Source organism: Fukomys damarensis, unplaced genomic scaffold, assembly GCF_012274545.1.
Source record: "Fukomys damarensis isolate Sample0158 unplaced genomic scaffold, DMR_v1.0_HiC HiC_scaffold_11, whole genome shotgun sequence".
Lineage (NCBI taxonomy): Eukaryota > Metazoa > Chordata > Mammalia > Rodentia > Bathyergidae > Fukomys > Fukomys damarensis.
In genome coordinates this window covers 12,824,661-12,837,390 of record NW_022900923.1, presented here as the reverse complement: position 1 = coordinate 12,837,390, position 12,730 = coordinate 12,824,661, and the positions used below count along the sequence as shown (strand labels likewise).

General features: G+C 42.0%; 1 protein-coding gene across 1 annotated transcript in view; it reads left to right on the top strand.

Moving 5' to 3' along the window:
* The window catches only part of LOC104875197 (kinesin-like protein KIF28P), a 65,992-nt gene that overhangs the window by 1,043 nt on the left and 52,219 nt on the right, over positions 1-12,730 (top strand). The window contains exons 2-3 of the mRNA XM_010642637.3: positions 6,054-6,248; positions 10,512-10,715. Of these exons, the coding sequence (XP_010640939.1) occupies positions 6,054-6,248; positions 10,512-10,715 (399 nt within the window). The remainder of the gene's footprint in view (positions 1-6,053; positions 6,249-10,511; positions 10,716-12,730) is intronic.

The following is a 12,730-nucleotide window of genomic DNA, read 5'->3' as shown; positions in this document are numbered from 1 at the left end:
AAAAAGCTTTTCTAATCCAATCCTTCAGTAATGCTCAGGACATTTTCCCCACAGATTCCCCCCCCCACTGGCCTCTACTATTGCTAGAATAGTGAACTCTGAGTTTTAAGTAGCTAGTGAAAAAGATTTGTGAGAATAGGGACTAAAATAATGGTTTCTTTTGTTGAGGTTGGGATCGGGGTGCTGGGGATCAAACCCCAGGGCCTGATGTTTCTTAGGCAAACATACATATTCTGCCACTGATAATATTCCCAGTCTAACAGTTACATGTGTATAGAACCTTTAGGAACACTTTTTAAAATATTACATTTTATTCAAATTCACCACCAAAATTAGATTAGTAGGAAGAAAAGGAATGAACTCAAGATAATTTGGATATCTAACCACCACTGTACAATTGCAGTACCTCCTTGCTGCTCCCAATCTGTTCTTACTTAGTAGTAAAATCTTGCACTGAGGAGACGGAGGGAGTTTTGAGGCTACCCTGGGGTACACAGCTCAAAGCCACCCTGAGTGGTATATAATGAGATCCTGTCTCAAAAAACAACCTTAAAATTAGTGTCTTAAAATTCCATGCTTAAAACCTTCCAGTTGCTTAAAAGTACAATGATGTTAAGAGTTTACAAGGCCTGGGTGACCTACACTTTGCCTAGTTTTCAAATTCCATGTCCATGTTTTTATTGTGGGATCAGAGAACCAGCTTTGTGACACCTTTGTCAAAAGAGGCAGAGAACCAACCATGGTATCTTTTTGTAAGAGGCGGGATGTCCTGACCCTCAGTTTCCTTTTCTGTGAGGTGGAAATGCTGATGCCTCACAGTTACTCTAAATAAGGGATACAAATAATAGGTGTACATCAGTAGTGCCTGACCACTGTTCTCTACACTTTCCAAAGAGCCTTCATGAAATTCACTCAGTAGCCATTCAGTGATTTTTAATACAGTCACAAATACTTGCAGCCATTACCACAATTTTAGGACATTTCATCCCCAAAATCTTGGTCCCTTTGCCTTTCATCCCGTTCCCCCAGCCCTAAGCAATCAGTAACCTGCTCTTCATAGGTATCTGTTCTAGGTGTTTTCTGAGCGTGGCATGATGATGGTTTTACTTAGCACATTTTCAAGGCCCCTTCATGTAGCATGTAAGATTTAAGATTTTAAAGATAGGCTACAGGTATGTGCCATCATGCCTGACTCAATTTCATTCTTTATGGCAGAATATTTAATATTTCATTGTACAGATATACCAAATTTCTACATCCACTCATCAGTTATAGACATTTGGATTGTTTCTGGCCATTATAAATAACGCTCAGAAAGTTTCTGTACAGGTTTTTGTGTAAATGTGTATTTTGATTTCTCTTGGTTCTATAGCAAGGCATGGAGTTGTTGAGCCATCTGATAACTTCCATTGATTTGAGAACCTGCTAGATTATATTCTAAAGTAGCTGTACCATTTTACATTCCTACCAGTAGCATATGAGGTTCCAGTGTGTTCACTGTCTTGCCAGTACGTGTCATCTGACTTTGTATTCTATTCATCCAAATTGGTGTGTTATCTCATGATTTTCCTTGACTACTTCATGCGCTTAATGCTTGCTTATGTTTCTTGGAGAAATATCCAGAGTCTTTGCTCTATTTTAATCAGATCAGCTGCCTTTCTGAGTCAGAGGGCCTTGCTGTTTTGCCCAGGCTGGCCTTAAACTCCTGGACTCAAGTGATACTCCTGCCTCAGCATCCCAAATAGCTGAAACAAGTGCACACTACCACATCCAGTCTCTGTATTAATTACTGAGCTGATCTTTATAGATTTCTGGGTACAGTTCCATATAAGATACACAGTTTGCATAATTTTCTCATTCTGTGGACTTTGTTTTTCCTGTTTTTGGTGTCATCCTTTGAAGCAGGAACATTTTTAATTTTGACAAAATACTATTTATTTTAATTGCTTTTGGAGTTACGCCTAAATCCTTTACCCAATCCAAGGCCAGAAAGATTTACTTCTGCTTTTTTTCCTTTAAGGTTTTATAGTATTAGCTCTTATATTTTATATCTACTTTGAGATCATTTCTACGTAGAGTTTGAGGTAAGGGTTCAAGTTCATTCTTTCGCACATGGACACAGTTCTGGCACATTCTTGGAAAGACTTCTTTCTCAATTGGATGATCAGTTAACCTTAGATGTCTGGGGTTTATTACTGAACTCGTGTTTGAGGATAACCCTGTCCCCATGTGGGAAGATCATCCACAAGGTGTGAGACCCAAGAAAAAAGCAGAAACACCCAGGATTGTGGAGTGAGAGTTATGGTCCTGAGCAATAGCCAGACCTAGTGAGTGGATCCTTGTGATTTGCATCAGAGGAAGGGGATGTACAAAGCTGTTGGGACGAATGTGACTTCATCCAAGCTGGAATGTATTCAGTTTATCTCTAGGCGTAAAGATGTTAGGTACCTGCCTAGTATTAACTGTGCCAGGGTCTGATCATAAAATGCTACTATTTGATGTTTGTTTGTTTGTTAGAATGTACTGGGAAACTAGGGGAAGCCAACCGGGATGGCTCCATGGCCATGTTAGTGGTGACACCTGCAGTTCCATCAAGCTGAATCCCTGCCTTTCACCCTCATCACTGACACTCAGAATCTCGTGTGCCACCCTCTTCTGCCCTGTGCCCTGAACCTGCAAGATGTTTAGCATTACGTATGCAGCATGCCATATGGCATTTGGTCAGCAGGTACATGGTGTCCACAGCACTGGTAGAGTAACATGCAGGAAGAGATGATTATATAAATAGTTTTTTCCCACGAGGAGCCCCAGGAAACAAACCAGTAACCTATATGACTCCCATAGAATGGCCAGGATCACATACGGCATCCACTTGGGTCTTCATAGGTGGTATGAGGTGTGTAGAACCGGGCATATGTACACATTTTGTCTTTATAACCACACAAGTTTCAGGGAAAACAAAAGACCACAACTGGGAGCTAAAATAAACTGATGCTTTTAGAGGCACTTGTAAACCTGTGCCATCAGGCAAGACACTACCATCCAGACCACACGGCAACAGCTGGGAGCTGGTGTGGAGCATACATACTACACACAATAACCGACAGGACAGGGTCCAGGAGTGATCTCTGAAACTCACATCAAAACGCATACCAAGCCAGAGGCCAACTGTGGTGCCCAGAGAGATTTTCTTTAGCTCATTCATCGTAAGGGTCCAGAGTCCAACAGGATCCAGTGGAACAAGTTAGCAAGGCCAGAGATGCCTCACGTTATGCAAGAAATAGCTGATTCATCCAGGAGGAAATAAACCACTTGAACCCCCACAGAACTCCCAAAATTCAGCGGTTGCAGTGTAAATTAGAAGTGCTTTCTGTCTGCATCAACTTTCTGGCAGGACGGCATCTGGATGTGGACACGTGGGCTGAGGCAGGGTCAGGCGCTCCTAGGCACTCGTGCCAGCTGTAGGGTATTTAAGGTTAATAATGCTTCTCCAAGGACTTCAGCCAAGGAAGTTTGGTTTGCCTGATAGGGGCTTTACTAAGCTGGTTTTCACTGCGGCCCTCTGCCTGAGCATTAAGTGGTAGAGGAAAGTACAATGACATACCATGTGTTTAGGCCCAATTCTGGGCAGCATGTCCTCTGAAATAGGTGCCCCAACCACTGTCACGTGGCACGGGGACCCATGTAGCACAGGTAACTTCTAAAGACCTTTGACAGTGGCAGTCGTAGTTCTCACCAGTGAAGGCTTACATAAGGCCGGTAGCTGTGACTACACAGGTTAAGGCATTTTGTTCTTCGCCAAAGGACAAACATAACCTGCCAGTCCCTCTCAGGTTGGTCAGTGCTGTGTTTCCCTTTGTGGGTTCAACAACAGGGATGTTACGTTCAACAACATAAGGACACCTGCTACTGCGTCGTGGCTGCCACCAAGTCACAATCTTGGGGGGCAATTCTGTCCCTTGGCTATGTTCTATCCTTTAGCACTTCTATATCTACTGTCACTACACAACCACCAGGCCTGTTAGGTCTGCTGCCTGGGCCCGCACCTTGGTCACGCACAGCATCTGCCTCCATATTTCCAGAAGGAGAGGTCTTAGCACGAGGTGTTACATGACAAAGTCATTTGTGCCTGGTTTGCGGAGCTGTTCCCACATTGGTGCCACATGATGGCACCCTTGAGGGAACTTCCCAGTAGAAACTCATTCACAACACAAAGGCCTCAGTACACTGCCCAATAGTCACTACAAACAGCCAGTGGCCATGACTCACGAGTAACTACCAGTCATACCACCCACAGCTCTGCCCAGCAGCTGCTCTGATGGTGTCCATCTAAGCTGGGCGGTGGCCAGGGGCAGTGGTAGTACAGACACTGGGCTCTATATACCAAGTGTTTTCAGGAATGGGGGCTACCCCTGCTTACACTTGTGTGATCATAGACCCAGCAGTCATCCGGGATGGTAAGGTGGTTTCATAGTCACTGAGCCCAGCACTGTCCACAGCTTGGGAATTCTTATGCTGTTGGAGAGGACTCTGTCATAAATACAGATGCCACTTTAAGTTGGATGGATGCCCTTATAATAGGCAGTCCACCCTCCCCTAAGAGGAGGGCCAGCTCACACTGTGACCAGGGAAGTTTCTCACAGTGGCTACACGTGCTTTAGGGCATCACACTCTGCTAGAAACTGCTGTTCTACGAGGTGTGTTTAGTCTCGGCTCTTTCCAGAACTGTAATTAAGAAAAACCTAAAGGTGACTTTTGTCCGTGTCCCTGCCAGAGAGCCCAACCCTCCATCTGCTGTACTGGTGACATCTAATTGCTTTGACCCACCTGGTAGAAGAGGATCCGGAGCCTGAACTCTAAAATATTTGCTTTTTCAAATGCTTCCTGCTATGAAACCATCTCCGTCCCACATGGCTCCCTTCTCTCTTTTTTTAATTTTAATTTTTATGAGTACATTTTGCATTACACAATGATTATGTTTCTCATGGGGAAGTCATACATGTACATAGCATCTTAATTTTCCCCTTCCCTCCACTCCTCCCCACTCCAATTTTTTATCCCTTTCCTATTTGAAAAAGATCTCCCTACTTCCTATCATCTATCTTCTGTTTTGCACATCTGTATACGTTGGGGTCCTCATATAAGAGAAACTACGCAATATTTAAGCTTGTGTGTCTGACTTCATTTAACGTGGTCTCGAGGTGCATCTGTTCATTCATCTGCGGATGGACATATAGACTGCTTCCAAGACTTAGCTATCATGAGTCGTGCTGCTATAAACATTGGTGTGCTTGTATCACTGTAATATGATGTCTTTAACTCTTTCAGGAAGATACCTAGAGGGGGAATACCTGGGTCAAGTGGAATATCTGTTTCTAGTGATAAATCTCTGTACAGATTGCCATAGTGGTTTCACTAGTTTGCATTCCCACCAATGATGCAGAAGAGCTCCTTTGCCCCCCATAGCCTCACCAGCATTTGTTGATTATTTGCTTTTTTGATGATAGCTATTCTTTCTGGAGGAAGATGGAATCTTAGTGTAGTTTTAACTTGCCTTTTTCTAATAGCCAGAGATGTTAAAAGTCTTCATGTATTTATTGACTATATGTACTTCTGAGAAATGTCTGTTTATTTTAGTTGCCCATTTTTGTTTGTTTGTTTTTGAGACAGGGTCTCACTATGTAGCTGAGACTGACCTGGAACTTACTATGTAGCCCAGGCTGGTCTTGAGCTCACAGTGATCCTCCTGCCTCAGCCTCCTGAGTGTTGGGATTACAGGTGTGCGCCACCATGCCTGGCCACTGCTGCAATTGTTGCTATTAGTCTGGCTGTGTGTTAAAGATCCAGCTCTTCTCAGGAAGTTAAAAAGACTTGAGGCAAGACCTTCAAAAGTTCAGAGGGATTACAGGAACCATCACTTCTCGTATAAGCTGCTAAGACTTTTAAGGAAAAAAATTCCTAGCTTAACTTCCTACTAGGTATAAAGACTTACCAAACAATTAACTTGGATAGCAAAGACAAACTATGACCTTGATTTTGTAATTTGACTGCAGAGAGAGAAGAATTCTGGGAGCAAATGTGTGATTTCCATGGATTCCAGGGCTACTACCACCATACAAGACCCCAAGAATCCAGGGCATGTGAAGACATTTACTTTTGATCTGGCATATTGGTCTCACAATGGATTTCAAAAGGATAAAGATGGTGTCCTTATTTCTGCTGATCCTACCAGTAAATTTGCAAGTCAGGTAAATTGTTTTTAAAACAATTTCCACGGCAAGTTTTTTAGCATTTTAATTTGCTTGTTTTCTGGTGTAGGTTACACTGTGAGCACTTCAGTATTTCCATGGAATAAATCCATATGAGAGTTTGAGCTTAAATTTATTCCTTTTTCTAAGATGAATACAAGGTCCAAAAATGCAGCTTCTACAAAAATAATTTTTAAACATTCAAGTTAGTTAACTTGGCAAGGCATGGGTATACTTTGAAAATAGAAAGGCAGCCAAATTAATTGTTTTGTCTCCCTGAGCCAAGCAAAATAAGAAAAATTTGTGAGATACTCAGCATTTAAGAACTTCTATTTTATTAAGCAGATATCATGTGCTATAAATTGCTGTGTCTTAAAGTTTCTCACAAATTATTTGTAGAGACAGGCAAGTAAGTGCATTCAAATGTTGAAGGACATGTGCTGTAGAACTCATGAGGCACAGTGGGGTACAGTGGAGAAGTGATCCTTTCAATCTGGCCAGAGGGTATTTTGGGGTGGTTTGTTAAAGGGTATGATGTTTGGACTATTTAAGAGGAACAGACAGAAATAATTAGGAGAGAGGAAATGAACAGAACTTCAGGGAATCTGGAGACTACCTCAAGCCCTTTTTATAACTGAAGTCATGTGAAGAATAAGGGAAGGGCCGGGTGTGGTGGCTCACACCTGTAATCCCAGCACTCGGGAGGCTGAGGCAGGAGGATCACTGTGAGTTCGAGACCAGCCTGGCCTACATAGTGAGTTCTGGGTCAGTCTCAACTACATAGTGAGAACCTGTCTCAAAAAAAAATAAATAAATAAAAAGAATAAGGGAAGGGAAGCAAAACTACTTGAAGAAGGGCTGGGGATTTAGCTCAGTGGTTCTGCCGCCTGCCTCACAAGCTCCAGGTCCTGAGTTCGATACCTGGTACCTCCCCCCAAAAAAGCAAAACACTTGAAGAAATGATGACTAAACTTTTTCCAAATTTGATGGAAACTATAAACCCACAGCTCTGTGACACTTAATGAGACATAAGCAGAATAAATATGGAGAAAACATAATGAGTCCTATTTTAATTATATCCAATGTAATCCAATGATTATGAGAAAATCTTTAAAACAACAAAGGAAAAAAGACAGAGGAGCAGCACAAGTGACAGCAGATACACCATCAGAAGTATCCAAGCCAGAAGAGAAGCAGAGTTGTCCACTCAGCCTAGGATTCCATACACAACAGCAATGATGTTTTACATAATAGCGTAAAATAGCATTTTTTGTGAAAAAAAAATCCACACCCATCCTGAAAGGAGTAACACCTTTTCACACTTTTCCCCAAATCTCTGTGGTGCTGACTTCTCGGCCTCGTGGACTATTTTATCACACCATGTGTCACATAGCCTCTGGCGAGCTCCGCGGTGCACTCCCTCCAGTCACGAGTGAGAGTGGAAAACGCAAATATCGATATGATTACAGATGTCCCAGTTCACAAAGCCTTACAGCAATCAGGAAAAAATAAAGTAGAGGGATGACTAACTAATGAGTCGTGCGTGGGGAAATAAAATTATAAAACGCTCTCAATCCAACACAGCTGGAAAAGCAAGAGAAGAGGAGATAAGTAGGATACAAATCATAAGTGAGGTTTAATGATAACTATGTCAAATATTAAACAGTCAAATGTGCCACTTAAGTGGTAGGTATTGTCATAAGATTTAAAAGGCAGGACCCAACCATAACTGTCTATATGAAATCTGATTTAAATATAAAGAAAGAAATAGATCTCATGAAAATACTAAGAAAAAGAAAACTAAATAGGGTGCACTGAGTACACAAGAGGTTAGGACAAGAGATATTTTCATAATAATAAAGCATCGTCTCTTTAAGAAGACACAACCACAATGTATGGCCGTGCACCTAGTAACTGAAATTCAAAGTGCACGGCCAAAATCGATAAAAGGAAGAAGTTCGGACAAGTCTGTGATAGTGTTTTGTGACTTCAACACTTCTATCTCAGTAACTAATGTAAAAATCAGTAGTTTTATTAGAAGACTGAGAAAACAGTGTTAAGCTACTTGGTAATTACATTTTTAGAACACTTGACCACAACGTTGAACATCCCATTAAGTGCAAATAGATATATTTACCTTCATCCTAATGGACCGTATTCCGGATCATAAAACTAGTCTGAATAAACATAAAGTGACTGAATCATGTCATTCTCTGACCACATCGTAAACCAGAAGGAAATAAGAGAAAGATATTTGGAAAGTGTCAGGTTCTAAATAATCCCTGGGTGGCATCTTTAAGCATTGCAAGGGAAATCTCCGAGGTTTGATTGTGTCCCTCCGAGCTCCGGGGCAGTGGTGCTGAGTGGGGCCTTGGGCTGCGTGGGCCACCTCAGGGCATCAGTGCGATTGTCGGGGCCTGGGTTCGCGGTCGGTCAGCAGGTGAGACTGGCGCCGGTCTCCCCTCGCCACGAGAGGACTAACGGAGAAGGCTTCTCCCTGCGCCCCGGAGAAGTGCGAGGCCGCCCATTCCCGTCCACTGTAAAGTTCCCAGTCTACGGGGTCTGTTACAGCATCACCAGGCGGACTCAGACAGAAATCACAAAATATTCTGAGCTGAATAAAAATCAAAACACCTATCAGAATCTGGGGGACATAACTAAAACAGGGCTTAGAGGAGGCTCTGCAGAGCACTAAAGCTTATATTAGAGAATAATCTCTAATCAGTGTAAGCCTCTACCTAAAAGTTTGGGGGAAAAAGAAGAAATTAAACAAGTGAAGCAGAAAATGGAAAAAAGTAATAGCAGAAAAAAGTAAATAGCCATAATAATTCAATATGAAGTGTAAAACAGTGAGAAAAATCAATGAAACCAAAATCTATTTCTCAGAAATGATAAATAAAATTGATAAACACCTAGTAAGACCTATCTAAGAAAAAAGGATATAAAATATGAAGATTAGAAATGAAGAGGGCCAGGGATTTAGCTCAGTGGCACTGTGCCTGCCTCATAAACTCAAGGTCCTGAGTTCAATTCCCAGTACTAAAAAAAAAAAAAGGTTATAATGGAGCTAAAAAGTCCCCACTGTTTGGTGAGGTCCTAGCTGTCCTGATGTCACTGACAATGCATTACTCCTGTCTTTGTGATGATGCTGGTGTAAAAGAAAAATCTGTGCTGCTAGTTATATACAAGTATAGTGATAGAATTATGTACAATATATAACCCTTGATAAGTTACAATAAATGACTATGTTATTGCTGTACACGTGTGATATATTATACTTTGTCAATTTGTTTTGTTTTGTTTTTATTTTCTGGTACCAGGGATCAAAATCAGGACCTTGGGATGACAAGACAGGCACAGCACCACTAAGCTAAATCCCTAGCCCTGTTTGTTTTTTTGAGACAGGGTCTCATTATGTAGTTCAGGTTGGCCTCAAACTCATGGCAATCCTTCTGGCTCAGCCTCCCGAGTTCTGGATTACAGGCAGGTGCCACCATGCCTGGCTTTCTTGTCATTATTTTATTTTATTTTATTTATTTATTTTTGTGGTACCAGGCTTCGAACTTGGGACCTTGCAAGGCAGGCGATTTTGTGTGTGTGTGTGTGTGTGTGTAGTACCAGGGACTGAACTCAGGCCTTTGTACTTGCAAGGCAGGCCGGAGAAACTCTCCCCGGCCTTTTGTCGTTATTTTAGAGTGTACTGTAGGGCCGGGGATTTAGCTTGGTGGTGCCACTGCCTGCCTGATAAGCCTGAGTTCGATTTCCAGTACCAAAAACAAAATGCTTTGACAGATCTCAGTGCCTTGAAATTTTTTTTTGTCTAGTTGCTTAATTTTAAAGACCGAGCCATGTTTTTTTGTTTGCTTGTTTTGGTACTGGGAGTTAAACGCGGGTCCTTGCGCTTAGCAAGGCAGGCCACCAAACCGCTGAGCTAAATCCCCGGCCCCCGAGCCACGTTTTGTTAAGGCTACAAATAAACAAATTCATCACTGATGGATACTGGCAGCTCAAGAGGCACCTGAGGGGCCTGGAAGGTGAGCGAGCAGGGCCTTTCCAATTGACAGATCCCTTTTTGGCTTCCGGTTTCACCTGTTGGAGCTAAGAGAGCGTCACAGCTGTGCTCCGAGCAGGTCATATGATACTAATTAAGGTGCAGTTTATTTAACCTGCCTGTTTTAGACTTCACGAGTACTGTGAGAGGAGGGGAGCGCGCAGATAGGCGCCGCTGGCTTTGCTGGCACCACCCCTGTCACCTTCCCTCAGAGAGACGTTTTCCGTGACATCGGAAGGGGGATTCTGGACAGCGCTTGGCAGGGCTACAATGCTACCCTTCTGGCCTACGGGCAGACGGGCTCCGGAAAGAGCTACTCCATGATTGGCTTCGGTGCAGACAAGGGCATTCTTCCAAGTGTGTGTGAAGAGCTCTTTCGAACGATTGAGAAGCAGGAGAGAAATCAAGAATACCAGGTAGGCATTGTTCTAACATCTCGTCTTCGAAGAATGACTCGTTTCATTTTGAACCCCTCCCCCAGGTGCAAGTTGTCGACACTTTTATTTCGGGTTTTGTCGTCATGTTGGGGCTTGGGTTTTGTTTTTTCCTGTACTGGGGATTGAACCTAAGACCTAAGGCCTGCTAAGCACACGCTCTGCCCCTGACCTGCGCCCCTCTTTCCATACCAAAACGTTTATATGTTTACAGAATCATATTCTAGGCAAAGATGTTGACTGTCATTTTCTTCAGAGGCAAACCCAAGGACATTCTTTTTTCTTTTCTTTTTTTTTAGTGCTGGGGATCAAACCCAAGCCAATGCTCTGCCACTGAGCTACACCAGAGCTCTCCCAGTATTAGTTTGTTACTTATTTGTCCTAGTGTAATTTTTTTTGCTTTGGCACAGAAGATTCAAGATTCACTTTTAGATTCAGAAAGATGGTTTGTAGTATTTTCAAGATAGTGTAACCATTAACATGATCAACCTGAAAATATGATCGCAAAATGACAACAAATACCTGTAAGCATAATCTCAAAATGGCAAAAGAAACTAAATTGGTGTTAGGAAGATTCAACATTGCTTTCTCATTTTTCATCGTATTTTTCTTTTTGTTTGCATGGCTTTTGAGACAGAGTCTCTTTATGCAGCCCAGCTGGCCTCGAACTCAGAAGCAAGACGGAAAGCAGTGGTGATGTGGAAGGCACTGCTAGGAAGTGCAAAGTGATAACCATGTGGAAAAAAAGTGAAAATAATTGACAGATAAGAACAAGGCAAAAAGATGGCTCACATTGCTTGTTCTTAGAACATGAACCATTCAACCACTGGCACAATTCTTTTTTGGGGTGTTTCTTGTTTTGGGGGTTTTTTGTTTTGTTTTGTTTTTGAGACAAGGTCTCACTATGTAGTTGAGACTGACCTGGAACTCACTATGTAGCCCAGGCTGGTCTCGGACTCACAGAAATCCTCCTGCCTCAACCTCAGCCTCCTGAGTGCTGGGATTACAGGCGTTTGCCACCACGCCCAGCTTGGCACAATCCTAAAGAACAAGGACAAGATCATGGGACATGAAATCTGCTGTGCCAGAGAAGTCACTTTGTTGGACTTATGAACAAATCTGAGTTACAAACATTCTCCCAGAATGGAACTCGTTCTTAAATCAGGGACTCTTAACTTTTTTTATTAACATTTTAAATCTATAGTGATTACTATTTGTGCAAACATTGTTTACTGGTGAACCAAGTAATGCATACATCTTTTCTATTTTTTGTTTCTCTTGTAGTTTTTAGTTGCCTTTGACTTATCTAGTCATATCTAGTTTTCTGTAAACCCATTTCCTAAATGCTCTAAATCCCTGTTAAGTATATTTAGTAATATTTTCTATATCCTCGATCACATTAATTTTCTTATTTTCCTTGGTTCTACCCATTTTTCTTGAGAAGGAGTGTTCTATTCTTTACGGTTTCAAGCAGTGTTTCTCCAGGCTTGTTGCTAATGCCAATCTGGAATTTTACTTCAACACTGTTCTCTGTTGGCTTCTGACTCTTAGCAATGTATTCCTTTTTGGCTTATTCTCTCTTTTTGCCGCAACTTCCTCAGAAAAGGTACATCCGACATACATTTGTTTGTATCCTCCACACAGCAGATATTATCTTTTCTTACCTCCACACTTGCAGTGTACTCAGAATAGAGTTGTAGCTCTTTTAATATTGAACATCTTTCCATTATCTTTTAATTTCCAATATTACTGCAGAGAAGTCTGTTGCCAGTCTGAGTTTCACTTTCCTTGTGTGAACCTTTCTGTGCTCAGTCTCTCTTCAGCAGTTTTTATCCTCCACACAGCAGATATTATCTTTTCTTACCTCCACACTTGCAGTGTACTCAGAATAGAGTTGTAGCTCTTAAAATATTGAACATCTTTCCATTATCTTTTAATTTCCAATATTACTGCAGAGAAGTCTGTTGCCAGTCTGAGTTTCACTTTCCTTGTGTGAA